Source organism: Camelus bactrianus, chromosome 1, assembly GCF_048773025.1.
Source record: "Camelus bactrianus isolate YW-2024 breed Bactrian camel chromosome 1, ASM4877302v1, whole genome shotgun sequence".
Classification (NCBI taxonomy): domain Eukaryota; kingdom Metazoa; phylum Chordata; class Mammalia; order Artiodactyla; family Camelidae; genus Camelus; species Camelus bactrianus.
This window is the reverse complement of record NC_133539.1, coordinates 56,416,852-56,443,449: the sequence shown is the minus strand read 5'-3', so window position 1 is coordinate 56,443,449 and position 26,598 is coordinate 56,416,852. Positions and strand designations below refer to the sequence as shown.

The window sequence follows — 26,598 nt, the reverse complement described above, 5'->3', positions numbered from 1 at the left end:
CGCTATGATGAGGAAGGGGTGTCCCAGCCTGTGTGGGGACTCAGTGACACAGTCTCAGAAAATGGGGTGTTTGGGCCCATCTTGAAGTAGGATTAAGAGCTCACTGAGCAGACTAGGGGGGAGCAGTGGGTGGCATTTCAGACGAGGGGTCTCCCTGACCAGAGGCAGAGAGGTATGAGAGAGAAGAGGAGGTGTCTGGAACACCCGGAGTCTGTGCTCTTCTCAAAGCACAAATCAAAACAAGGGGAGTAGCAGGTGAGAGAGGCACGAGGGGTGAACTTCTGAAGGCCCGGGAGCATCCTGCTCTGGAGCTGAGGCTTAGTCCCACTGTGCTGGTTTCCTAGTGCTGCTGTAACAAACTACCACGTGTTGAGGGCCTTAAACCGATACAGATTGCTAGCTTAAGTTCTGGAGCTCAGAAATCTAACGTGGGCCTTGTTTGGCTGAAATCAAGGTGTTAGTAGGTCTGCGTTCCTGCTGGAGCCTTGTGGGGAGAATCTGTTTCCCTGCCTTTCCTAGTGTCCACCTGCCGCCTGCATTCTTTGACTCGCAGGTCCTCCCTCCCTCTTCAGAGCCAACAGTGCAGCATCTCGTAATCTCTCTTTCTATTGTCACATCTCTCCCGCCTCCCTCTTATAAGGACTCTTGTGATTGATTACATTGGGCCCGCCTGGATGATCTGGAACAATCTCCCCGTCTCAAAATTTTAAACTCAGTAACATTTGCAAAATCCCTTTTGCCATGGACGGTAACATATTCACAAAGTTACAGGGATCAGGAGGGAAACATCTTTTGGGGGCCGTTCTCTGCCTCCTGCACCCACATAGCCCAGATGCTGAGAAAATAATGCTACGCTGGTCCTTCTGAAGAAAGGGCGTTGACGAGCTCCTGAAATTGTTAGCTAAGGGTGATTTATAGCCATATTCTAGAAATCCTAAAGGGTCAAGTACAAGACCAGGACCAGGACCTTCACAAGGGAATTAAGGGGGAGGGGGTTGAAGGCAGGGGCTTTATTCGAGGGGCACCCTGGCTGCATGCAGCCTGCTTCGGGTGAGACAGACCAAAAGCCTTGGAAGTGCGCTTGCACTAGTGTTGAGCAGTCCCTCCAGCAGCCCTGCAGGGAGGGCTTGGACTCAGGGTGCTGTGGGGAGAGAAGGGAAGAGCTGTGCTGCTAAGGGGCCCTGAGGGGGCGCAGAGCTACGGCAGCACTGCTAGGGGCCGTGCTAGGAGAGCGACGCTGGGGGCTGCTTCATCCACCCACCCCTACCCCTGCAACTCCTGCGCTCCAGCAACTCCTGAGGAGGACAGTGAGATGATGGCACCCTAGGGAGGGGCCTTCAAGAAGGGTATCTGAGAAGGGAGGTTCCTGGCCTGACCCAGCACAGGTTACTCTGACTCCAGTACCGTGGACTCATGCTGAGTCAACCGCAGACCAAAGAGGACTTGAGCAGGATGTGGCATTGAAATTGATGGTGGGATTTATAATCCTATCTGGGATTTACCAAATTTGGGTTGTATTCCATAGTCAGAGCTTAGTAAGTATTTGACAAGCGAGCAAAGACATCCCAGGATCCCTTGAGACTCCCCACAGACACCTTAGCAGCATTTCTAGAGCTAAGGGGCCAGAGTGCCCAGCGTCCATCACTAGGGCTCTTAATTATGGGAATCCCTAAGGAGAAAAGGAGACACCTCAAGCCCTTTCGGTTCCCCTGGCATTTGTGTCACTGGCATTTGCTAGGAAGAGACAGTGTCCCAGAGGCTCAGGTGCGTGCCCTTGTTTGTGAATGTTCCATGTTCAGTCCCGTCCCTGGTATCCATGGACTGTTTCTCAAAACCAGTTTCCCCTGAAAAACGTTCCCTAGGCCCCTCCCCGTTGACAGTCTCTGTGTTCACCGGCTGTGCTGAGGGTGGGCCGTGCAGCGCAGTGCGCGGGCTACAGCGGAGGCCCTGCTCTAACTGGGGTCCTCCTCCTTCTGAGTCTCTGCTCGTTTGTCAGGGAAGAAGACGGTCAGGTCGCCGGCCTATCGTTCTATCATCTTTTCTTGATTTTTATTGACATTTGTGGTTTTCTTTTTGTCTGAGCCTTGACTATTGATTTGGGTTAGAAGTCTTCCAGCGAGGAGCTGGGTTTTCAATAGCAGTAAGCATACCATTACTCAACAAGTGAGACTAATTAAGAACAGCTGCACACAACAAAAACCGGCTTCATTTGAAACATACAGTGTTTAGATTGCTTAACCCCGGTATTGCTCCTAAACTCTGGCTTGAGAATGCGGCCCTCGAAGTACACCTCAACTCTGCTTTTCTTTGGCCAGTCGGGCAGTGGGTAGGTAGATGGGTCAAGCTGAGATTTTTCTACGTCATCAACCTGACATCTTCCTTTGGCACTTTTTAAATGATTCAATTTTAACATTCTCTAAACCTTCTGTCATTGCTATCTGTGAACCATCCAGAGTAAAGTAGATTTTAAGGGGAGAATAGTTTGTGCCTGTGTGTATCTGTGACACTGTCATTCCTTGGTGTTTTTGGGAAATGGAGAGAATGTGTTTCTGGGTGTGTAATTAAATAAATAACATGTGTTCTTTTATCTAACAGCTGAAGCAATGGAAGGTATTTGAAGAGGAAAACCAAACAATCAGACGCATGGCCAAGTATTTCAGCACTCCCAGCAAAAGCTTGCATAGCCAGTATGGTGAGGAACAGAATTGCCATGTTAGAGGAGAGAAAAATTCCATGGAGAGACTCCTCACAGAAGTAAGCTAGACCCTGCCTGGTGGGTTCTCTGTAAAGAACTCCAGCCGCGCTTTGGTGGGCCCCAGATGTCTCATCGCTAACATTCTTTCTCCGCCCATTTCCCCACTTCCTAGCCATTCCTGTTTCCCTTAGCAGCGAGCAGAGCCTCAGTGCTCCCCCAATGCCCTTCCCACTGCTGACCCTCACCCACTTCATGCATTCATGCGACGGATGTCTGCCAGGCATTGTGCTAAGTGCTGGTGAACAAAACAGATATCGTCCTCACCTTCATGGAGCTCACAGTGTAGCGGAGGAAATAGAAATTGATCAAGTAAACATATAAATGGTGATGTTATGAAGGGAAAAATCAGAGTGGCAAAAAAGAGTAATGGGGAACCTAATTTAGAGTGGTCAGAGAAGACTCCCTGAACTGAGAACTAAAGGTTAACTATAAATTAACCAGGGAAAGAGTGCAGGGAAAAGCATTCCAAGTGAGGGGAGCAGCATTGCAAAGGCCCTGAGTAGTGGTGGACGCTAGCTTCCGCTGTATGACATATTCTTTCTTTACATTCTTTCTAAGATCTTACAGGACCCCTTACTGTCTTTTCTGGGTTCTAACTAGAAATCTCAACCATCCTACCAACCTAGAAAATCAAGAAATGTCTAAAGATAGGGAGGAGGGCTGAATAGAGCCTCTGAATCTCATAGTCTCACCAAAGGGGGACCTGGCAGCCCCAGTTCTTTCTTCTGTTCTGGAGCCAGAATTGGCACCTGTCCCAGAACTAGGCAGACTGGTGTGGGCTTGAAGAAAGCACAGGGGAAGGCTTGAGGCTGCCCTACCTCAGAGGAGGCACGGAGCCCAGAGGAATTAGTCAGTTTCTTCACAATAACAAAATTATATTCCTTTTATTTACTTATTTTTGGGGGGTCAAGAACATACCTGAGTGGGCACTATTTGGGAAACTATGCTTTTTTGTATTGGACTGACACCTGGGTAGCAGCAGTCCCTGTGTGAGAGGGTGGTGTGATGGGGACCTAAGAAACACCACCAGTGAAGGGGTTCAGCAGCCCAGGCACCCGCTGTCTGTGCGCCTCAGCCTCACACCCCGTCCCCTCGGTCTGGGCCTTTTTCATCCATTAGATTAATACTTCTCCACTTCTTTACTGTTTATGAAGCATCTAGGACCATTTCAAAGCCAGATTTCTTCCCACCTGGCAAAGGAGTAGTGTTGCCTTTGATAGTCTGTGAAGTCTTCAAAGAAGCGTTCTTTTTTAGCTAAACAGAAGGCCAGAAACTTGGCAAGGACACCCAGAATGGGTTTCATTCACAACCCGCTGGTGTTGGAACAGCCAAGTGGCCTGACTCTTCAGCCTCATAGTAATTTGTGACGTGCTTCATGTGCTTCTGCCATGCTACCCTGCTTCCCACGCAGTGACTGAATCTGCTCTATCCAGAAAGATGCCTTGAGTCTGCAGGGGAAGGGCCCTAACAGGGAGCAGATGCATACTCAGTGAAGTGCTGACCTCCTGCCCCCGACACCCCACACCTGGAGCATCCTTCCCAGAACAAGCCTGAGAGCCAGCAGTCCATCCCAGGACGCTGTGGCAGGTCAAGAGAGGTCCCAGCTTCAGCACCGCCAGTGGATAAAGTATCTCCCCTGACTCCACATGTGCACAAACCCTGAGTCCAACATCTCAGCTGCTCTTCCGTCCTCCACAGCCCCTCTGTCACCCTGGTGTCCTACTCTACTTTCCCATGATCTGGGCGGTCCATCCTATTCTTGCCTCCCTTGCCTTAAGGCAGGGGTCCCCAGAGGCCTTATGGGGCAGCATCCGTCCCTGACTTCCCAGGCTGTTTGGAGGCCAGCAGCTAGAACCTTCTGAGAGCTTGAAGAACCTCCCTTCGACACTCTGCAGCAGAGGAAACTCACCTATTACTTTGAAACATAGAAACAAGAGATTCTGTTTTCTCCCCGTGGCCTGCACCTTATAAAACATGCCTGTGGATGCTTTGCTTCCCTGGATGTGCCCAAAATAATCGTTAAGAAGCTCATTTAAATGCAGCTGCCACGTTTGGTCAGATTTGGGGCTCAGGATGGCAGCGCCTCACACACCATGCCTCTGATTAGTACACAGCCACGGTGCAAACAGAGCCCCACTTTCTTTTCTCGAAGAAGGGAGATTTACTGATGAGGCTGATGTTCCTAAAACTGTCACCAGCCAGCTTGGTGTGCGGGGAAAAGAATATTCTTCCCAACTCAGTGTTTCTACAGTTTTCCTACACTCAAAGGAACTTGTGGACACAGCACAAAAAGGCAGCACTCAGGGTTCAGTTGCCGGGGTAGCTGTCATCAGCTGATGGCTTCATGAGAAGGAAGAGGGCTGGGGGTCCCTCCAGTGCAGCCAGCACAGCCAGCCCTGTGAGACCCTCAGAGAGATACCTGGTACCACTCAGATATGAAAAGCCTGAGCGAATGTCTCCGTTACTCATCCCCTCTGCTCCTCGCGAGCCCTTGAGTCACTGCACTTCCCCAACAACGCCCAGCCCTTGCTGCCCTGTGGCTGAGAAGGGAGAATGTGGGCAGATGCTCAGCTGCAGGTCCCTTCCGCTTATTCACCAGTTACTCACTGGTCTGGGACTCCTTCCTGAGGATAAAAGAAGTAGACTAAACCAGGTTGAACTGGGAGTACCAATAATCAGAAAAATCACCTTCCTGCTTAGAAACACGGAGCAGTAGAGCTGCCTTGGCGTTGCTGCCAGAAGACTATTACGGGGCTTGTTTACTTACTTTACGGCTCCCTCGAAGGGTCGCTTCTGGGGAACTTGTCCGTATCTACCTGAGAAGAAACCACAGGTTCAGTCCGCAGGCAACTTGTGTCAGGTATCCTAAAGAGGGGAAACATCCTTTTATTCTAGGGTATAAAAAATGGATGTCCAGATGCTCATCCTCAGCTTCTAAAGAGGATGGCAACAAAGAGGCAGCATTTTGGTATTGGGACAAGGACTTCCTGGAACATAGCGCTTGTTTAATTATCTCCTCCAAACCCTCGACCTCATGTTATCTGAACCAAGACCATCAGTTCCCCATGAGAATTTCTTTGCTGCTCCATTACCTTTGAATATCCATAATTTCAGAAGATGGACACAAGGCCTGAGCTAGACAGTCACTACTGTACCACCAGAGGATTCTCAGGGCACACCCACTGCCACTAACTCTTCCTCCTACTTCATGTCCCAAGGTCTCAGAGTTACAACAGGCACATCTCTGTAGCTGTCATCTGCCAGCATCCCAGGCACAGCTTATTTATCAACTAACAGCCTTGCAGCAGGTAGGCAGCTCCTGGCAGAACTGCCCCAGCCTCATTTATCTTCTGGGCTCCCTTCTAGTTCTATTGAATCAAGTTATCAGGGACCTACTCCCGGTAATCCTATTTTTTTAAGCTTCTCCAATAATTTTGATACAATTTCTTCTTTGGGAGATATTGACAGCTGATAGTGCCACATGATAGCTTCAGCCCCCCACCCCTAGGTTCCAGCCAGAAGAGGTGAAAATACCAGCCTGAGATTCTCATTGGCTCTTGGCTCCAATCTTGTCACTTTGACCCAGGAATCTCCATCCTTCTCCCTGTTCTTCCCATTTTCTAGGCTGTCTAGCAAGAGGCAAAATTCTTGTTTTCCCATTCATTCATCTCCTTGAGTGGTGCCTCAAGGTCATCTGTATTTTGCAAAAGTGTGATATCCCCAGAGTTGGGCCATCCCAAACATTATTCAGACTGTGTCCTGCAGAGTGACCTGACCCCCTCAATTCTGAAGAAAGTTGAGAGGGCGCTGCAGCAGCCAGCAGGCAGCTAGACTTAGACTGTGCCCCATCCTCCCTTCTCACAGACAGTGCCACAGCCTGGGGACAACGCGGGGATTAAGATCGTACAACAACAGTAAATCAAGGTTAATCTTTATTGAGCACCATAGTCCATTGTCATGCTAATCACTTTATGTGCATCAACTCATCTCACTCATGGGGGTCCCTCCTCAGAGCCTGAGATCACCAGCTAATACGCAGAGAAGCTGAGATTTAAATCAAGGTCCTCCAATGCCACGCTTTCTCCACCTTAGGACATAGTGTGAAAACCCTCGGCAGCATCTTTTGTTGATGGTTTTGCTTTTGTTTCACAGAAAAATGCTGTGATTGAAAGCCTGCAGGAACAAGTAAACAACGCCAAAGAGAAACTGATGAGGCTGATGTCAGCTGAGTGCGCCCATGACCCTCCAGAGGGGGCTGTCCCGCCTGCCTCTTCCCACAGCACAGATGTCCTGGCCGCGGCCTCTGCCCACAGCCTGGCAGCTCAAGGGCCTTCCGAATACCTCTCTGAATCTCAGAACGATACCCGTGCAGCCACCCGGGACTCCCAGAGTGTCTCAGGGCCTTCCTCCAGTGTACAGAACCTCAAGGGGCCTAGGAAGGATGCCAGCCCCTCCTCAGAGCAGAAAGAGAAAATTTCTGACTTGAAAGACTTTTCTGGTCATTTCAATTTGGGCTGCAACCAGAAGCTGTGGGCTGAGCAAAGTCAGGGTGCAGAAAAGAGAGACCAGGTCCCTGTGGCCCTCCACCAGAGCCTCATACCAAGTGGAGAAGGCTCTGTTCCCCAGAGGCAGGGGCAGCTGGGGAACTCAGAGGAGCCCCAAGAGCGACGGTCAAGGGTCAATGCAGTGATCAGGGAGAAGCTTCAGGAAGTACTGCAAGATCTGGGCCTGGGCCCTGAGGCTGCCCTTGGCCCTCCTCTGTCCTGTCCAGGGCAGCCATGGAAGAGCAGCGCTGCCCACAGCCCCCAGAAGACGCCCCTCTCTGAGGAGCTGGGCTTCAGCCCCCACCTGGTGAGGAGAAGGAGGGCAGCACTGCGGGCTCGTTCGCACTTTCCAGGCTCTGTACCCTTGTATGGGGGCCGTCAGGTAAATAGAACTGTTTCTGGGGCGCACCGTGGGCTCAACGTGCAGGACAGGGACAGCCCCTGCCTGGACCCCCAAACTGCTGATTCCAGGGTACCAAGACCCTCTTCTGGGAAGCCTTTACTACTCCCAGATCCTCAAGGCAAGTCAGGCTCCCTGGAGGGCAGCAAACAACAACAGACAGAGCCCCAGGGAGCCCAAGGGAGCCGCGCAACCTTTCCTTACCGGCCTTCTGGTTCTGGCCGGGCAATCTGTCCCACTGCTCCCAACCTGTCCAGAGCCCCAGCAGACCTGCCTGAGCAGCGGCAGCTGCAGTCCCCGGGGTCTCCAGGCTGCCCCTCCCTGTCTTCTCCATGCAGCTACCTTGACACAGAATCCAGCAGCTCAGACGAGCTCTTCTGCCGCTGCCACCGGCCCTACTGTGAAATCTGCTTCCAAAGCTCCTCTGATTCCAGTGGCAGCGACTCCTCAGACACCGACCCTGAGCCTGCAGTGGGGGTGGCTTCCTGGGAAAAGCTGTGGGCCCGCTCAAAGCCTATCGTGAACTTCAAAGGTGACTTGAAACCCACACTGGTGTGAACAGCAGAGCAAGTCTGGATGTAGAGGTTTGTCCAGGACAAGCTGCACCATGGCCTACAAAGGGAAGGCCAGTTCTGGCCTTCGGGGACTAGACCAGTGCCATGCGTTTGACCAGCCCTCCCCATGTCTCAGCTGTGCTCGCCTGAGCAGTGTGTTACCTTGAGCACTTCTTGATCTATAAAAAGAGGGGTATCACCTGTCTTGTTACTACCTCACAGCATTCCCATAAAAAACTCCAGTTGAGTGCCCATAAAAGATACCCTTTGGATAAAAGGTGCTAAATGAGCCCAGGGGGATTTCTGTCCTGAGGAGCCTGTGATCTACAAAAGTTTTCATATATACCAGATGAATGGCTGGTAGACAGACAGATGGAGAAATGGAAGGAAAACTTCTGCAGAACCAGAGCTGTGGACTGTGTTGGTTGCGTCCACCTGGCTTTTTGGTGGCAGACCTGCTAGGAAGATAAGTCTCCTCCGTCCTTAGGTATCCCACTCTTGGCTAGGGGTGGTTTTATTTCTGTTCAAGTTGGTGAACAGCACCACCCCCAGGTTCCAGCTTCTGGCTAGACTCAGCTCAGAGCCACCTCTCCACCTCTGTTTGGTGTTCATGTCTTTACAGCATTATGGTGCCTCACCATTGTCCCTGAGGCAGTCAGGTGTCCACTGGGCCACAGGCTGCCCAGATCTCTCTCCTGGACTCGGATGGCACCTGAGCCCCACCCCTTGAACTCTGCTAGTGGTGTGGTTTTGCAGTAGGGGACGCACACACTGGCAATCTCTGCTGAGGTAGGTGAAGCCCTGTTAGTCGAGGGATGCTTTGAGTGCCCTTGGGACCACGTGACCACCGATGGCTACACAAACCTGGAAATAGAAAGTAGGGAAACAGAAAGGAAGAAATGGGGGAGAAGGTAGGAAAGAAAACAGGTTTTGAACGTTCACCTCGAGTCTGGCACGGTACTTGGAAATACCAAAAATCAGCAGTTCCTTACAATAATCCCTTGAAGTGGACACTCGCATTCCCATTTTTACAGATAAGAGTATGAGGCTTTTTGAGACCTGAGGTGGCTTCCCCAACATCACACCGCTGGAGAGTGGAGTGGCCCCAGGGGGGCTTGCCCCACAGCTCGTGGACTCCACGTGGGTCAACTTCCCTGGGCCGCATCTATTCATTGTTCTGAGGGTGGCAGGCCAGACCAGAAAGCCAGGGTAGTGTGGGAAGCTGCCCTGTGCTCACTGTGCAGTCCAGGAGAACAAAACGGGGCTCCTCACCTCAGGAGGCAGCCCCTGCTGCCCCATGGCCTCAGGGGCCCGCTGGACCCCCCACGGGAGCCAGTGAGTCAGTGAAAGCTAAGTGCCAGGGTCTCCTCTGCTGCCAGAGCCACAGGGAAGACACAGCTGGGGCCACTGCACTTGTTGCTGAGCTGTTGTTGTTTACAGGCTATTCCCTGCCCCAACCTGGGTGTGCATCTACGTGTGCACATGTTTGTGTGCACGAGTTTGGGCCTCCTTAGATATGTCTGGAAGGGGGCATTTGGCTCTAAACGTCTCACAGAAGATGTGTCATGGACTCCCGGTGGCTGCTGACACCTTATGAATCTCCAGACACCAGACCGGGAGGCCCTCCTAGTAACACAGCTTCTTCTGTTGTCGACTTTTAAACACAAATATCATAATTTATTCAGTGTGTGGGTTTGGAGTTTCTGCTTGTGCTGTTTGTATGCTATCCAAGAGATTCCTTAATAAAAGAAATGGCTCCCAAGGCAAAGTCTCTTCAGAAACTGTAGTTTCAGGGCATAGAGAAGACTGAGCCACCCAAAGGGGTGGAGACGCAGCGGCCATTAGAGTTGCTGCTTGCTGACCCTTCTACCAAACTGCCATTCATGACAGATTCTTCTGTGGTCTCCCTGTGCAGCCTCCTATCCCAGAAACACCTGCCCCAGCGGGCAGAGGAAACTCTGGAGACCCTCGACTCTTCCTCCAGAAGAGGAGGTCCTGTGGTTGGGCTTCACCACCTCCTTTCCTCCCAGTATGTCACCACAAGCAGCCTACTGTTCATCAGCGTGAAATATGCAGCCTCTAAACCTGGCAGTCCTTGTAGCCTCTCACTCTCTCTGCTCCTATAGCCTCAGGTCCCGTATCCCAGCCCTTCCACATCTCCAGCCCTCTTCTATCTAGAATTTCTAGATAAAATTTCTTTTCCCTCTTTGTGCACCTTGTGAATTACTCATCCTCCAAGGCTCAGGGAAAGCATGCATTCTCTTTCAGCCCTTTCTGAACATCCTCCAAACAAAATTGACATCCCTTAATTAAATAAAGAAAGATATTTGGGGGTCCATGTTTCAAACTTAGTTGTATGGAGGCGTCTGTGTCCATTTGACTTTGTAACCCTTGCTAGACTTGGTTGAAAAAATGGAGAATCTATCCTGCCTTTTCCTTATTTATCATTCGGTTTGAAAACTATGTACCAAACACGACAACGGCCTACCCTAAAATACTGTCTCCAGCTCTACTGTTTACTCTGCGCCATCTCCACGCCTACTCCTCACAAGCTCTTTCCCTAAATCTTTTACCCAAGGCCACCTGATCCAGCGAAGAAATCCTTGAAGGGGTGAGTGTGCCATGACTTCTGGCCTGCTCTTACTTGTTATGCAAGGAAACCCTGGAGAAGTAAACATTGCCTCTGCTGCCGCCGTCCGGGCTATGCCTGTCTTAAGGTCTGGCGTGGAGCCTGGCCTGCTTCTTACCCATCTATGTGTTGTTGCTCTGCTGACTGAAATCTTGGATTGGATGTGTACATCCTGATCCCAAAATCTGTCCCTCTCCCCTGGCCTGAGTCAAACTCTCTTTCCTTAAAGGGTCAACTTGGCCTCCCCAGAGCTTGTAGAGGAGAAAAGAGCATCAGATGTGGGAGGCATGTTTTTAACAAACCATATCACTTCTAAATGATAAAGAGAAAAGTCAATGCAAGTTGCACAGAATCTCTTCTGTACCTGTATTTATTTTATTATTTTCAGATGTGTCTCCACAGATTACAAGTTCCTGAAAGCGTTGAATGTGTCTTCTGCATCTTTGTATCCTCTAGGGTAGCCATCAGAGAGCCTTGTACAAAGTATGAGCCCAATAAATATTTGATGGATGGATTTCTGGGCCAATAAGTGGATGAAACAAAGGAAAGCAAGGAAACAAAGGAAGGCAAAGAACCTATAATGGAGCTAGCGGTGCAGCAGAAAGGGCGGCAGAGCCGTCTGGCTTCACTGCCTTCCAGTGCCTTCCACTGCCTTAAGAGTAAGAAACAACATCACTGAAAGATCCAGAAGGAACTGAAATCTGAAAATGACAGTACTTTAAGTCTCTTAGAGGGAAGTGAGGTAGAGCGATAGAGTTAATGGAAGAGAAGCAAGAAAGTTATTGTGATAAAGATCTCTTAAAGATGCTTTCCTCACAGGCTTGTAACTAAGCAACAAGCAGTTGTATTAGCAGGAGAGTGGTCTGTTCATCTTTCTCACCATCACCTCCCTGAGCCCCCCTTCTCAGAGCCCCAAGTAAAACAGTTTCCCTGTTCCCTCTGGCTGCTGCACTTTTCCCAGTAACAGCGTCTGGGTTTTGTTAAGGAAGGTCTAAGGCAGAGACGGCATCTTTAGGGCTGAAAACAGGAGAGATTACTCTTTGTCTTCAAACTTTGCTCTTTCCCACCACTGGTACCCAGTCTGATCTCATTCTCCCTGACATGTTCCTGATCATAGCATCCGCAGCTAGACTGCATTTGAGTAAGGGAACATCTCAGGATACTCAGTTCACTACCGAGGTCACAAAGAGACAGGAAATGCTAGTGCCATGAGGCAAAATGACCTGTTACAAGCTTGACAAGATGTAGGTCAGTGTTTTCCCAACCCTTTTCATTCTTTGGCTTACCTTCGGATGTCTAAATATACTAGTATGACATGTGGGCTCAGAGAATAAAAGCTTTGGAGAAGCCCTGGAAAGGTCTGCAGGTGACTAAGAGAAAAGCAAAAGAGCAGAAAAAAAAGGGAAGACAAGAAGTCCAGGGAACAGAGATGAGATGTGAAGGAGGGAGGACAGCAGGGGGCAGGAGGCATCCTGCTTCGCTTTGTCAGTGGACCTTGCCTCTCTTGTGAATGAGTGTGTTGGCTGTGGTCTGAGTTAAAGAAAGTGGGGCTCACTTCCGTGAAGAAGGGCAAGGGTACCCTTGCAGAGCCCTTTCTTCAGGGTGGATAGAACTGTTGGTTCATTTCTCTGCTTTCCCTACTAGACTGTGGGCTTCTTGCGCCTACAACTTGTTGTAATTATCTTGGTGTCCCCAGCACCCAGCACTGTGCCTGGTGCATTGGTTGATGCTCAGCAAATGTTTGTCAAAAGAAATGAGGAGAGTGGCCTTGCCAGAACTGGCTCAAGGGGGACCCCCAGAGTCCTTACCACCTCCCCCTCCAACTTTCTGTCACTGCCAATTAGACTTAATATGACTTCTCATAAGAGCTGAGGTCACCTGGGAAGCATGGCTTAGGTATCTCACCATGGGCAACAATGTTGATTCACTGAAGTTTAAATGCTTTGGGATAATGCCCGGACTTTTTCTCAAAAGCAGGCGTTTTAGATGGGCTCTCTTCTCCACTAATTTTTGAACAATAATTTTCCCCCATGCAATGCCAGGCCTTAAAGTCACCCAGGTGTCTGTGTGATTTTCAGCAAGTTGCATCACTTCTTTGTGGCTCAGTTTACCCAACTGTAAACTAGGATAATAACACCTTCCTCATACAGTGGTTATGAAGGTTAAATGAAGTAATATTAATTATTGATTCAAACTATGTCTGGTACATAGTAAACATTATATTAAGTGTTTGTCTTAGAAAGTTGTTTGGGAAACACAGCTTTATATTTTAAAATCTTCTCTATGTTTTCTTGCTTAATACCAAAATCCCCGTTCCTCGTGTTCATTTTTTTTTTTTTTCTGATGGAAGGGTCTTTTAAATAGGTCTGGCAATGTGAGGATGGCCTTTTGGTTCAGCCTACTTCTAGGATAACAGAATTTTCTCCCTGAACCCCTTCTAGGTCAGGCTCATCTACTGTGGGAAGCACATCCACCTGCAGGACTCAGATATCAGGGCACGCCTAGAGAAAGGTGCAGCTGAAAGTCAGGAAATCTGATTTTTTTAGGGTAGAGCCAAAAGAGGACTAATTTCCTTTACAGAAATACTATGCATTTCATAGTAGAAAAAAAAATAGGATACCTACTACGTGCCACTTAATCCTTGTCTCATTTAAGGCTTATAAACACCCCCGCAAAATAGTCATTATTTCTGTTTTGCAGATGAGGAAACTATAACTGGGAGAGGTTAAGTCAGTAGCCCAAAGTCACACAACCGGTTAGAGGCAGAGCCAACTTTTGAACTGAAGTCTGACTTGATTCCAAAGCCCTTTTTGGACGCCCCAATGCTGGTTCCAGAGCATGTGCTGCAGGCGTGCTACCAGAAGACAGAAGGAATTTCAACCCGGCAGGGCAGGGACCCAGGCCGAGGTTTTCTTAGGACACCAAGGTTTCCAGCAAGCTGGTCTGGTTCTGTAAGCCTGTTGCAAAACCCTCCATTGCTGAGTCATTGAACAACAGCGTCCTGAAGGCTGGAAGTAAGCTTTCTAAAACTACCTGGTCCCTCCCGCCCCCTTCAGGAAGTTCAATGCCAAACACACGTGGTAATGAAAACAAGCCAGTCCCTTGTTTAAAAAGACCAAACCCAGTCCTCCAAGCTGAAAGTTTTTTCTCCAGTGCCGTGCGCTTTAAGTGGCACAAAAGCTGATGCTGGGCAAGGGTCCCAGAAGACCCTGTGGTGACTAGAATCAGGGCAGACCACGGGGCTTCTGCTGGGACTCAGGCAGGGCCCTGGAATCTCTTCAGCTCAGGTCCCTGCTTTGCTGAAAGACTGTCCTTGCTCCCACTTCCTGCAGGATGAACTCTCACCATGGTTTGGGGCTCAAGACCCTCCATTCTGGGGCTCTACCCTCCCCCATTCTCAGCTTGCCTAAATCTCTCCACCTTGTTCCAGCCAAGTGGGTTTGCTGTGTGTCACCCAGAGCGCACCAGCGCCCACCTGAGGCTCTCACATCTGTTCCCACCTCCCCTCCCTCTCCCTCTAGCCACCCCAGGCTGCAGTGACTTCTCTTTCCTCCGACCAGTTCCAACTGGTCTCAGAATTTATTATCTTGAGCTGTTACATAAATCCTTCATTGTGAACTTTTCACATGTTCGCTTCTTGCCTCTCTGACTAAATCATCAGGGACTGGAGGTCAAAAGCCATGTCTGATTCAGCCTTGCATGTCCACAGTATCCTGCACAGCGCCTGATGCCAGGTAGATCTCAATCAGCATTTCTAGGCTTATTTAGAAGACTGACCAACTCTTCTCTCTGCTCCTACCTTTCTGTCTGTACCAAGTGGATTTTGAGCAAACAAAAAAGGAATTTGGCAGCGTATTTCTTGCAGACTGTACTTGAAGTTTAGCATTTCAGAGGATCTCTTCTGTCTCATTGGTGGAGAGTCCACTATATGCCAAGCATTATGATAGGGCCTTACCAATAATGCTGGAAGAAACTGAGCTAACAGGACCCAAGCAGTAAGATCCCTAAAACTCTGGACCCAGTTTCCCCCAATATCCTCAAAACAAACAAACAAAAACTTGCGATGATGAAAACCACTTCCCTCCATCTTTCCCATCCATGAACACCTACAGGAAGCTGAAGCATCTTAAAAAAGCAGAGACTGGGTTGTTTCTGCTGCAGTTGCTACTGTTCCCACCATAAAATATAGTAGAGAATCGGAACAGGATGCAGATCTGTCAACACATCCTTCTGATGTCACAAGCAGGCACTTTTACACTCAGGGAAAGGGGGCCCTCCCAGTGGAATGCAGCCAGATGTCTTATTTCCAGCAATTAGCCCTGTCACTCCACAACTACAGGAGCCTCCTGACTGGGCCAGAGTGGTCCGGGCCTAGCATCCAGAAGCCACTGCTGTCAATCCACATCCTAAAAGGATTTCTTTCCTCTGAAGCCCTGCCTGCAGTTACCAGGAATCCCAGATCAAGGTAAGATCTTGACATTAGCATTTTAAGTTCCCAAAGAGATTTTCACGTGCCGCCAGAGTTGAGAGCCCCTGGGCTTTCTGCCATCATCTCCATCCCTACGTTTTGCCCAGTCCTGCCCCAGACCAATCCTGCTCCTCCCTAAGCATCGCTGCAGGTATTAGGGAAGGTAGATGGATTACTCTCATGTTCCCTTTCTTCATCTCAAGCATAGGTCCCTCCTCCTCCGTGAGCCTTTCCTGCACATCTCAGCCCACTGTGCCTTCCCTCTGCAATGGTAATGATCCAAGAGCTGTCCAGCACATACACACTCACCCTCTGCCTGGCAGTGGAAGGCAGCCCCTCACATGGGCATGCTTCTCTCTCCTGAAATCACAAACTCCTTGGAGACAAGAGCCATCCTTTGAACCTCTTTACGTCCTGATGGGGATGAGCATGGAATGCTGTGCACACAACAGACATAAGAGGTGCTTAAATATTAATGGAAGGAGAGAGGGAAAGGGAGCAAGAGAGGATGAATTCTGATTCAACAAATATTTATTGTGCATCTATCATGAAGCAGATGGAGAAACAGTGAACAAGTAAACAAAAGATTCTATTTCCCAGCTAGTGGTAAGTGCAGTAGAAAATACATAAGCCAGGGTAAAGAGACAGGGAATGGATGAATGAATAAATGAATGAATGTCTAGTAAATGCAAGCTCCACAGACATTTAATTTACATCTATCCAGGGTTTTCCCGAACCAGCTTGTGCAAAAGCAGAAAGTGAAGGGGAGAGGGTATATAGCTCAGTGGTAGAGTGCATGCCTATCATGCACGAGGTCCTGCGTTCAATCCCCAGTACATCTATTAAAAAATAATAATAAATAAATAAACCTAATCCCCACTCAAGCAAAACAAAACAAAAACCCCCCAAAACAATAACAACCAAAAAAAGCAGAAGGTGGCCACTGAGTGTCTATTATTTCGCTAGGGCTGTTGTAAGAAAGTACCTCAAACTGGGAGACTTAAACAACAGAAATTTATTGTCTCAGTTCTGGAAACTAGAAGTCTAAAATCAAGATAATCAAGATGTTGGCAGGACTGATTCCTTCTAAGGGCTGTAAGGGATGTGTCCCAGGCCTCTCTCCCTTGTGTGCAGCCTAATGACCTCACTGTAACTTAATTCCCTCTGTAAAGACCCTAGCTCCAAATGCGGTCCACATTTGAGGTACTGGGGGTTAGGAATTCAACATATAAATTTTGGAGGAACACAATTCAACCCATTACGGTGTTCTTTCTATCAGGATTCCCATAGCATTCAGAGTTTTACCACTTAAAGGTTATTTTGTTTAGTTGTAAGCTCCTTGACAGTAGGAACTCTGTTGTTCATACCTATTTCTCAAGTCACTAGGACCACTCCTGGCACATGCCAGATATTTCACAAATGTCAGACTGAATTCACTTTTGTTCAAGAAAACTCAGAGCAAAAGGCAAAGCCATTTAACCCAGGAAATCAAGGAAGTTTGATAGCCTGCAGCAATTCTTGGAATCCTCTGAGTCAAAGGAAATTATGTTTCCATGACACAGAATCTGGATTTCTTAATTAGAGGTATTTGCATGATGAGAGGAGACTTGTTTCTGAATAGTCATTGCTTTCCTTCTTTCAAATCAATGGTCTCTGCTTCTGACATCAGAATTATCTCTACAGCGAGTACATGAGTCACAGAGAGGAGGTCTGGCTGTTAGTAGGGGAATGAAGAGTAGGAAAGAGGAAAGCATCTTAAGATAGAGACCTCTTACCAAGATGTACAGGAGAAAAGGAGGGCCCACAGCTCAGCCCCTCACTTACCAGTGCAACAGAAACAGCAAATTAGCTTTAACCAAGTGTTGCCCCACCTTCAGGATATGCCACTCCTTCCCTTCTTGCTGCTCAGTAAAGGTCTCCGAAGCCCCACACCAGCTGGGTACCCTACCCTCAGTCCCTGGACCAAATGTGAAAAGCTCAACACCTAACAACCCAGAAAAAAGACACATGGGTGTGAGAGGTGCATGCTATTAACCACCATCCTGCCTGACACTGAGGTCTGTGGTGTGCTTGCATTGTTCCCTATGGATTTCAGATATGGCGTCTCAGTCTAACCACCTCCAGTTCTCAGAATAGGGGCATTCCATACTTGAAGACATGCTTCCCACGTCTTCTTCTACCATTTGAAATATTGAAGGAAGATCTCAGCAAGGCTTTGTCAGAGTGGGCAGCATCCTTAAGCTCTATTTGTTCGGGTAACCAAGAAAGAGAAGTCAGATGGTTAAGCAGGTAAAAGTTCCTTCCCATGCCTGCTCTTCTACCTCCATCAGGTATCCAGTCCTCCAGGTCGGATGCCAAGCAAAACCCTAAGAAAGGCTTTTGGAAGATGATCTACAAAGCTAAGGCATGTCGATCTGAATTCCAGCCAGTTATAAAGGCAGAAGAGAACTTTTTCTCACACTGCTGTGCAGAGGCTTCGGAAGAGCCAGAATGCAGCTGAAAATGGTTAAAAACAATGAGGGGCTGTTACTGGTGTCTCTGAGGGAAAAAAGACCAAATCCTTGACCTACAGCTTCCCCGGGGAGCTGTGGGGAGAGGACTCTTAGAGCAAGTGCACACAGCCCGTGATTACAGGACTTTCGACCTTCACTCCAGGAAGTTGGACTGGTCCGTGTTTGTTTGTTTTCCCCTACGGCCTAAGTCTTGAATCAGTGCTTCTCAAGTGGAGACAATATTTTCAAAGAACCACAAGATCTCTTTGAGTTTTTTTTGAAATTGGCTTTTTATTTTAATGATAATATAAAAATAAATTTTAACTTGTCCTGAATCTAGATGACTTAGAACAGCTCCAAGAAATTTCAGTACCAGTTGTATTTGTGAATGTCTTCATAACAAATGAAGCTCAAATGACATCAAGCAAGGGTTTAAGCAAGGGTTTTGAAATGATTTGAATGTAAAAAACTAGGGGGAGAATTGAATCATCACATGGTAGATGGTAAAGGTGGAAGACTTGTCCAAAAACGGGCTCAGCAATATCCCTGGTCCCATGCTCTTCCAGAACCTTGTCACTACCCCATCAAGAAGTAGAGCTTTCATTTCCTCCCCTTCAGCCTCAGTGGGCCTTTGTGACTGCTTCGGGAAACAGTGCGGTTGAAGTGATGATGCATGGCTTCTCAGGCTAGGTCATAAAAAAGACAGAGCTTCCTCCTGGCTCTTCCTCTCTGAATACTTGCCTTTGGAGCATAGCTCTATATTGTGAGGAAGCTCAGGCCCCACGGAGAGACCCACCGAGGTATTCTGGCTGGAAGATTCAGATAAGGGTCGGCAGCCAGCGTCAACTACCAGGTATGGGAGTAAGGAAGCTTTTAGGTCAAGGATTGGCAGATTTTGACCTGAGGTCCAGATCTGATTTATTGCCTGTTTTTATTAATAGAGTTTTATTGGAACACAACCACACTCGCTTATTTGCCTATGGCTTCTTTTGTGCTACAAGGGCAGAGTTTAGTAGTTACAACAAAAACTATGGTCTGCAAAGGTGAAAATAATTTACTATCTTTTACAGAAAAAGTTTATCAACCTCTGCATTAGATGATTTTAGCTCCTGGTCTTCGAGCCACCCCAGGTAAGTCCTAGTAGAGCAGAAACAAGCTGTACCTACCAAGCCCAACCCAAAACATAGATTTCCAAGCAAAATAAATGTTGCTTTAGCCACTAATTTGGGTATAGTTTATTTCATGGCAATAGATGATTGAAACAGTTTTATAAGCATGCTAGATTCAAGAGGACCTTGCCATAGCAGTTGATTTTATATTCAGATTCTATTGCTCAGAGTTGATCTTTGAATGTACCAACTTGCAACAGTTTAGTAGCAGTAAGTATGGTAGGTAATTGTGATAAAGGACTTTTTCATTCCAAACTCTAATAAGAATTAGATGAGATGCCTCCTTTAATTCAGATTTCAATAACATCACAATGCTAATCTTATCTCTAAGAAAAGATAATTTTACATTATTATCTAGTAAAACTTTATTAAAATTAGTCTTCAGGACTTGCTTGCTGGCATCATTATGTTTCATTGTGTGGTTGGATTATCCTGCACCATCAAAACAAGTTTTGATGGTACTAGTAACATTTTCTATAATATGCTTATTGCATACAGTTATTCTCTGCATTAAAATAATTGAAGTCAAAATGCAGACAGAAACTAAACATAGAACCAGAACCAAAACTCCTTCTATTATTAAACAACTTTGGGGTTTTGCAAAACATCATCTCTCACATTAAATTTAATTATATAGGATTTTGTGGATTTTTAGGTTTAGTTTGATGATTTGGCTTTCTAATTGCCTAACTTGTAAACAGAACTATACACATAGGAATCTATACCTACTTTTATATATACGTGTGCATGTGTGCAGGTGCGTGTGTAACCTGAGAACAGGTGATAGAATCAGTCTGTAATACATATATTTTTCCTTTAAAGGAGGCTTGTATAGCTTCTGCACAGCAAAGGAAACCAGAAGTAAAACAAGAAGAAAACCTATGGAATGGGAGAAAATTTTTGCAAGTGAAACCGACAAAGGCTTGATCTCCAGAATATATAAGCAGCTCATACAACTCAATAAGAAAAAAATAAACAACCCAATCCAAAAATGGACAGAAGACCTAAACAAGCAATTCTCCAAGGAAGACATACAAATGATCAAAAAGCACATGAAAAAATGCTCAATATCACTAATTATCAGAGAAATGCAAATCAAAACTACAATGAGGTATCACCTCACACCAGTCAGAATGGCCGTCATTCAAAAATCTACAAATGACAAATGCTGGAGAGGCTGTGGAGGAAGGGGAACCCTCCTACACTGCTGGTGGGAATGCAGTTTGGTGCAGCCACTATGGAAAACAGTGTGGAGATTCCTCAAAAGACTAGGAATAGACTTACCATACGACCCAGGAATCCCACTCCTGGGCTTGTATCCAGAAGGAAATCTACTTCAGGATGACACCTGCACCCCAATGTTCATAGAAGCACTATTTACAATAGCCAAAACATGGAAACAGCCTAAATGTCCATCAACAGGTGACTGGATAAAGAAGATGTGGTATATTTATACAATGGAATACTACTCAGCCATAAAAACCAACAACATAATGCCATTTGCAGCAACATGGATGCTCCTGGAGAATGTCATTCTAAGTGAAGTAAGCCAGAAAGAGAAAGAAAAATACCATATGAGATTGCTCATATGTGGAATCTAAAAAACAAAAACAAAAACAAACAAACAAAAACAAAGCATAAATACAGGACAGAAATAGACTCACAGACAGAGAATACAGACTTGTGGTTACCAGGGGGGTGGAGGGTGGGAAGGGATAGCCTGGGATTTCAAAATTGTAGAATAGATAAACAAGATTACACTGTATAGCACAGGGAAATATACACAAAATGTTATGATAACTCAGAGAGAAAAAAATGTGACAATGAGTGTGTATATGTCGATGAATGACTGAAAAATTGTGCTGAACACTGGAATTTGACACAACATTGTAAAATGATTATAAATCAATAAAAAATGTTAAAAAAATAAAATAAAATAAAAGAGGCTTGTATAGACACAAAAGGACAAATATTGTATAATTCTACTTATGCGAAGTGCCTAGAATAGTCAAATTTATAGAGACAGAAAGTAGAATAGTGTTACCAGGGGTTGTGGGGAAAGGGGAATTAATTTAAGCTATCATTTAATGGGTATGGGATTTCAGTATGGGATGATGAAAAAGTTCTGGAGAGGGATGGGGTGACGGTTGCACAACAATGTGAAAGCATTTACTGCCACTGAATTTTATACTTAAAAATGGTTAAAATGGTAGATTCTTTGTTATTTCTCTTTTACCAAATTGAGAGAGGCCTGTAACTTACTTAAATATGAGAAATCCCAGCCCAAACTAAAAGCAGCTGAGGTTGTCTCTAGGATCTATCCTTCAAGCCAAGATGCTTAAAATCTTTGAGGTTTTAACACTCAGAAAGTGAGAAGAACCACTTTGGAAATGACACCAAAGAATTAGGGCTCTGGGAAAGAACATGTCTCGCTCAGACTGAGCCACGCACCCCTCGGCTTTCGGTAAGAAGCCCTTTCCCCGCACCTGAGCCTGAGCCGGGGAGGGAGAAAGTGGTTCCAGAGAGGAGGCGGGCGTTCTGCAAGGAGGAGGCCCCCCACCTGGAAGCACTCAGAAGCTTCAGCTGTAACACATCCTTTTGTCTCGCACCAAAAGAGAACTCTTAGAAGACGGGGATCTTGGAGCAACACTGGAGCCTGAGGTACGCTTCCAACAGAAGGTAGGGAGGTGCAGCGAAGGAAATGGGGGTGATTAGAAGAGATTTGAAGGTAATGATGGAGCACCTACTAGGTGCCAGACTTTGTGCTTTACATTTCTTATCCCCTTTAAATCTTCACGTAACACTCATTGTTTTTAATCTCTTTTTTATAGAAAAGGAAACTAAGACCAGAAAGATGAGCTAACTTGCCTAAATGGTCATATGGGTCATAAGGAGCCAGAATGAGAGCTGTGTCTGTCTGTCTGTCTATCAAATCCCCAGTCCTTGCCCCTTCTCCCTCCGTGTCATATGCACCCTGGCCTCTCTCTCACCTGCTCTGGAAAGGCTCAGCCTCACTACAGCCTCCTCATCCAAAAATACCTTCTTCACAGGCTAGAAGGAGCCCTTGGGCTCTCTCTCATTGTAAGAATTTGGCAAACAGCAAGGGACCCTGGAGAAGTGGAGTCCAGCAGGAAACAGTGAAACAGACCACCCGCAACTGGCACCATGCCAGGGCCAGAGGAGCCACCCCAAATCACTCAGGGGGCACTGATAGGGAATTCTTTCTTCAGAGTGTTTAATTTAACATGGTGGTGCACCTAGGAACAAAGCCCTTCTATAAGAAAACTAGGCATGCTAAACAATGTTCATAGCCAAACTGCACCACAGCCCTTTCTAGCCACACTGCTTGAAAGTAGCTCTAAAAATAATATCATGAGCAGCTTCTATTTGCCCCTTCCCAGGAAGGTAAACAAGTAAAATCAAAGGCAGCTGCTGCTCCAGCAGCCTCTTCCTGTATTTGTTTCTTCTCTGGGGACAACCCACTCCCTTGCCCCCACCCCTGCTTTTCCTGCTCTCTGGTTCCGCCATCAATTTCTCTCCTCAAATTAGACGCAGGCACAGGATCAGTCACTGACATTTTTTGAGTAAGCCTTTACACTTTAGTATGAATTAATGTGTATACTGCTCATTTGACATTTGCACAGTTGGATCAATATTCTCTGGTAACCCACCTCAGGCACTAGGACTCTGAAGAGGACAAAGGAGGTTATACTAAATGACATGTATAGACTATGATGATTCCATACCTGAAGAGACTGCAGGTGCCTAGACTGGGGCTCACATTTGGGTTTGGGCCACTAGATGGCAATTACACCCTCTTCCACTATTGCAGCTAGCCCTGCATCAGCCTGTCCCTGGAGCACTGCTGCCTGATTTCCATGTCTTTCTAGGGCAAAGATCTTTGAGAAGCTCGTAAATGCCCCCTTTCATTACAGCAATCAACTCTTTCTTATCTGCCTTCAACTTTACTAGAAATACTTCTAACATCACTCAGAGAAACATTAAAAGTGAAAAGAGAAAACCCTCATACCTCATGAGGAGTTCTATCTGATCAAATATTTAACTAATATTAAGCAAGGGCCTTTGCTCCACTTTCCATCTCCTTCCTGATGTGTGTTTTGGAAAACCTTGATCCAGGGGACTCTTCTTTGGAGCTGTCCTCTCCTCCTAGCTTTCCTCGTGAGGAGGCCTGTTGGGATACTCTGGTTAGGCCACCTTCCTGTGCTCCCATGCCATTCTTCTGTGAAGCCTTTTCTAAGTCCGTTCCCAAACTTTAGCCCTACCCTTTCACTGGGTATGTTCAAAATAGATATTTGTCATAAGACTTCTGAAGACTTAACACATCATTCCATCATTATTTGCTCATGTGTCTTCCTCACTAGGTGGCAAATGTCTAGAGAAGAGGGACAAGGTTTTATTTATTTCTGATCCCCATAGTGCCCAGCCCAGTGAGCTGCCAACTGCCACCTGGACAGCAGGTGGAGGTTGAAAAGATCCTTGTTACCTTCTCTGAAAATCCCAGCTGTCAAAACTAACCATTATGCAGTTACTGAGCAATTTCACATCCTCTCTTCTGCCCTGTCCTAGGGCCTTGAGAGCTGACTCACTAGCTGGGTGGGTGAGAAATGGGGTGTGTTTAGGTGAGTATTTGAGGAGGTAATGTGCCATGGTGTGGAAATACTGACATATGGCTGGATTCCTCTTGGACACTAATCTGTTCCCTTATCTCTGCTTACTCCCAAAGAAATGTCATCTATCTGGGGAAAGTGGCAAAGTGAATGAAGGCCATTTCCATTTGTCTCAAAGATGACTTCCTTTCCAGCTGCAAGCAAATTGTCCATAGAATGACATAATTTGGAATCATGTCCTAGAATATTGGCCATCTGCTTGGCTTCCTTCAGAGTCTTGCTACTTGAAGTGTGGTCCTTGGAGCAGCAGTATTGATATCACCTGGGAATTTGCTAGAAATGCAGAATCTCAGGTCCCACCCAGATCTGCTGAATCAGAATCCACATTTTTACAAAATCCCCAGGTGATTCACATGCACAGTCAAGTATAAGAAGGCTGATCTAGGGGTTGGGAAGGGATAAATTGGGAGTTCAAGATTTACAAATATTGACTGTTATAAATAAAATAGATAAAAACCATATTTCATCTGTGTAGCACAGGGAACTATATTTAATATCTTATAGTAACCTATAATGAAAAAGAATATGAAAACGTATATATGTATATGTATGACTGAAGCATTATGCTAGACACCAGAAATTGATACACTGTAACTGACTACTACAATTAAAAAAAAAAAAAAGATGACTGATCTACAGCATACTTTGAGGTCACAGTATTTCATAGTGGGTGTGGTGTCTCTGTAAACTCTGGGGTGCTCTGCCTCATCCCCAGAAGTCACAGTGGGATTAATCAAATTCTGCATGCTTTAGGTGTTTAACAGAAAACCCATTATTTGGCAATGTTGGGGCATTAAACAGCCCTGACACTTCCTCAGTTTCCTGAGAGTTAACCTTAAAGCCTCAACTATGGTAAGCTGGACCCCAAGCCAGGGACTCTGTCAGGCTCTCAGAATATTCTTCAGCATTAACCAGGCCATGATACCTGTGGTCACCTAGGGTAGTGGACAGACCAGGTAAAGACAAAATGAAGAGTTTCTCATAGGCATTGAAGAACCACAGCAGTCCAGGTGAGGTTTTCTTAGTGACTGCATCAGACAAGGCTGAGAATGAGCAAGCCACTTGGGGTGGGAGTGAAGGAGTCATGTGATTTGTGGAGGACTGCAGCCTGGGCTTACTGGAATGATACTCATGAAGTCTGAAGAGATGCCTGACTAAGCCATGGGAAACCCCAAGAATCCTCCACAGGGCAATAGGCCCAGCAAGGGCGGCCTGGGGCTGACCTCAGCCACACTCTGCTTTCTGTAATTGGGGCAGGACACTGTTCCCAGGGCCCCCTGAGGTCAGATGAGTTACAGGTCAGCGCGGAGCCCGTTCTCAGGGATGATAGGCACGAGTCCACCTGGGAAAGGAGGCCATGCCATTCATGAGATTGTAGAGATTGTCAGGGTGCGTCCCCGGTAAATGAACATCTATAGGGCGAGACAGCAGGTGGCAGCCTGGGGGTTAGGCAGCCAGCGTGTGTTCAGGGCCAGCTTAATGTGGAGGAATCTCCTGAGGGCCTGTGAGGCATTGTGCAAGCTTGACAATAAAGCCAGAGGCTCAGGAAACAGGCAGAGAATAAGCTCCAGTGCTAGGAAAGTTCTAAGAAACAGAACTAAGTGTGGCAAAGAAGGGAAACATTCTTTCATAATTTTAATAAAGATACAAAGTAGAAATGGAAGAAAATGGGGTCCAATGAGATAAAAATATTGAACTATTCTGTTTACAACCCAATTTTACCCTGAGCTGACCTTGAGGGTAGAGAGCTTGTATCATTTAGTTTCTTCTTTTATCTTTCTCCTGGTGTGCAGGAAGTGACTCCCTGACCCTCTTCTCCCCACTCAGGTCTTAATACAACCCTTTCCTGCTGTCTCCAGCGGCACTGGCTTTTCCTAAGAGAATTTGCAGGGGCCAAGGGTGCCTGGTGTGGAAGCTGACATTGACCTATGAAGTGTCCAGTCAGAAATCGTTCCCAGACCAATGTGAACAATGTGTGCCTTTAACTACACATATATACATACATATATATGAATGTATATATTATATATATATAATTTTATGGTAACAGTTCAATAACATTTTAATATTTTTGTGTTTCTTAATTTTGTGGTAACAGCTTAATAATAACTATTTGTTACTAAACATTTTATATTTTACTTAAACTTTATGTTTGTTATAACACCACAAAAATTGCCCATAACTTTTCACCTAAATATAACTATTTTTATCTCTCTATCATTCCTGTGTGCCCTAAGATGACCAAAAAAAAAAAAAAAAAAAAAAAAAAACCACTTCTGAATATAACCCATGCTGTCCTAAGCCACATCAGTTTGAAATAAAATAGTCACCGTAATGGTAAAAGTTGCATTTCTCTGGCTCTGCTGTTACCTTTAATTTTGAGAAATCTGACCACTCTCAAATTCCACCCACCTATTTCTGACAGTCTCTGCGCAAAGGTGGGATTGAAAACACAAGGGTGGCCTCTTGTGTTTTCCCAAGCAAGGATTTTCGGTTACAAAGCGATCTTTACCATACATCCCTCAACCCCTCCCTGTTCTGAAAGTTTTGTTGTTAACCTCCTGCAAATCTCCACACCCAAATGATAACTCCTTCCCTCAATATCCCCACCCCACAAGTAACTATGCCTATTATGGATTTAGAGTCATCTCAAAGGCCCTCCCCTCCCCTTTGTCCTTGCATGGAACTCTCAACTCTTCCAAGCCTCTGGGTCTCCAACACGACCCCTGAGTACTGGGCAAAAGGGCAGGCCTAGGGAATGACGGGATGCTGCTCTTAGAATCGTACAGTGAGACACGCTCCTGGGCAGACCCACAGTTACGTGTACTTGCCGGTGCTGCAGAGGTAGCTCCCATCTAGAAAGCCTGTGAGGACTCAAGTGATGGAAGGTGGTAATAAT

At 46.5% G+C, this 26,598-nt stretch overlaps 1 protein-coding gene and 1 non-coding gene across 3 annotated transcripts in view; both read left to right on the top strand.

Annotated features, from left to right (window-relative positions):
- Positions 1 to 20,955, top strand: part of GPR156 (G protein-coupled receptor 156) — a 112,975-nt gene extending 92,020 nt beyond the window's left edge. Inside the window, exons 9-12 of one of the 2 annotated variants that reach the window (XR_012507151.1) lie at positions 2,596 to 2,754; positions 6,908 to 15,347; positions 18,913 to 18,972; positions 19,834 to 20,955. Coding sequence is in view for 1 of the 2 variants with exons in the window: in XM_010970862.3 (XP_010969164.2) it covers positions 2,596 to 2,754; positions 6,908 to 8,257 (1,509 nt within the window). In the remaining variant the exon portion in view is untranslated. Of the gene's footprint in view, positions 1 to 2,595; positions 2,755 to 6,907; positions 15,633 to 18,912; positions 18,973 to 19,833 lie in introns of those variants that run through there. The other variant, XM_010970862.3, reaches the window with a different exon arrangement.
- TRNAD-AUC (transfer RNA aspartic acid (anticodon AUC)) lies at positions 16,121 to 16,192 on the top strand. The gene has a single exon. It is a non-coding gene; the product is annotated as a tRNA-Asp (tRNA).
- Positions 20,956 to 26,598: the final 5,643 nt, after the last annotated feature.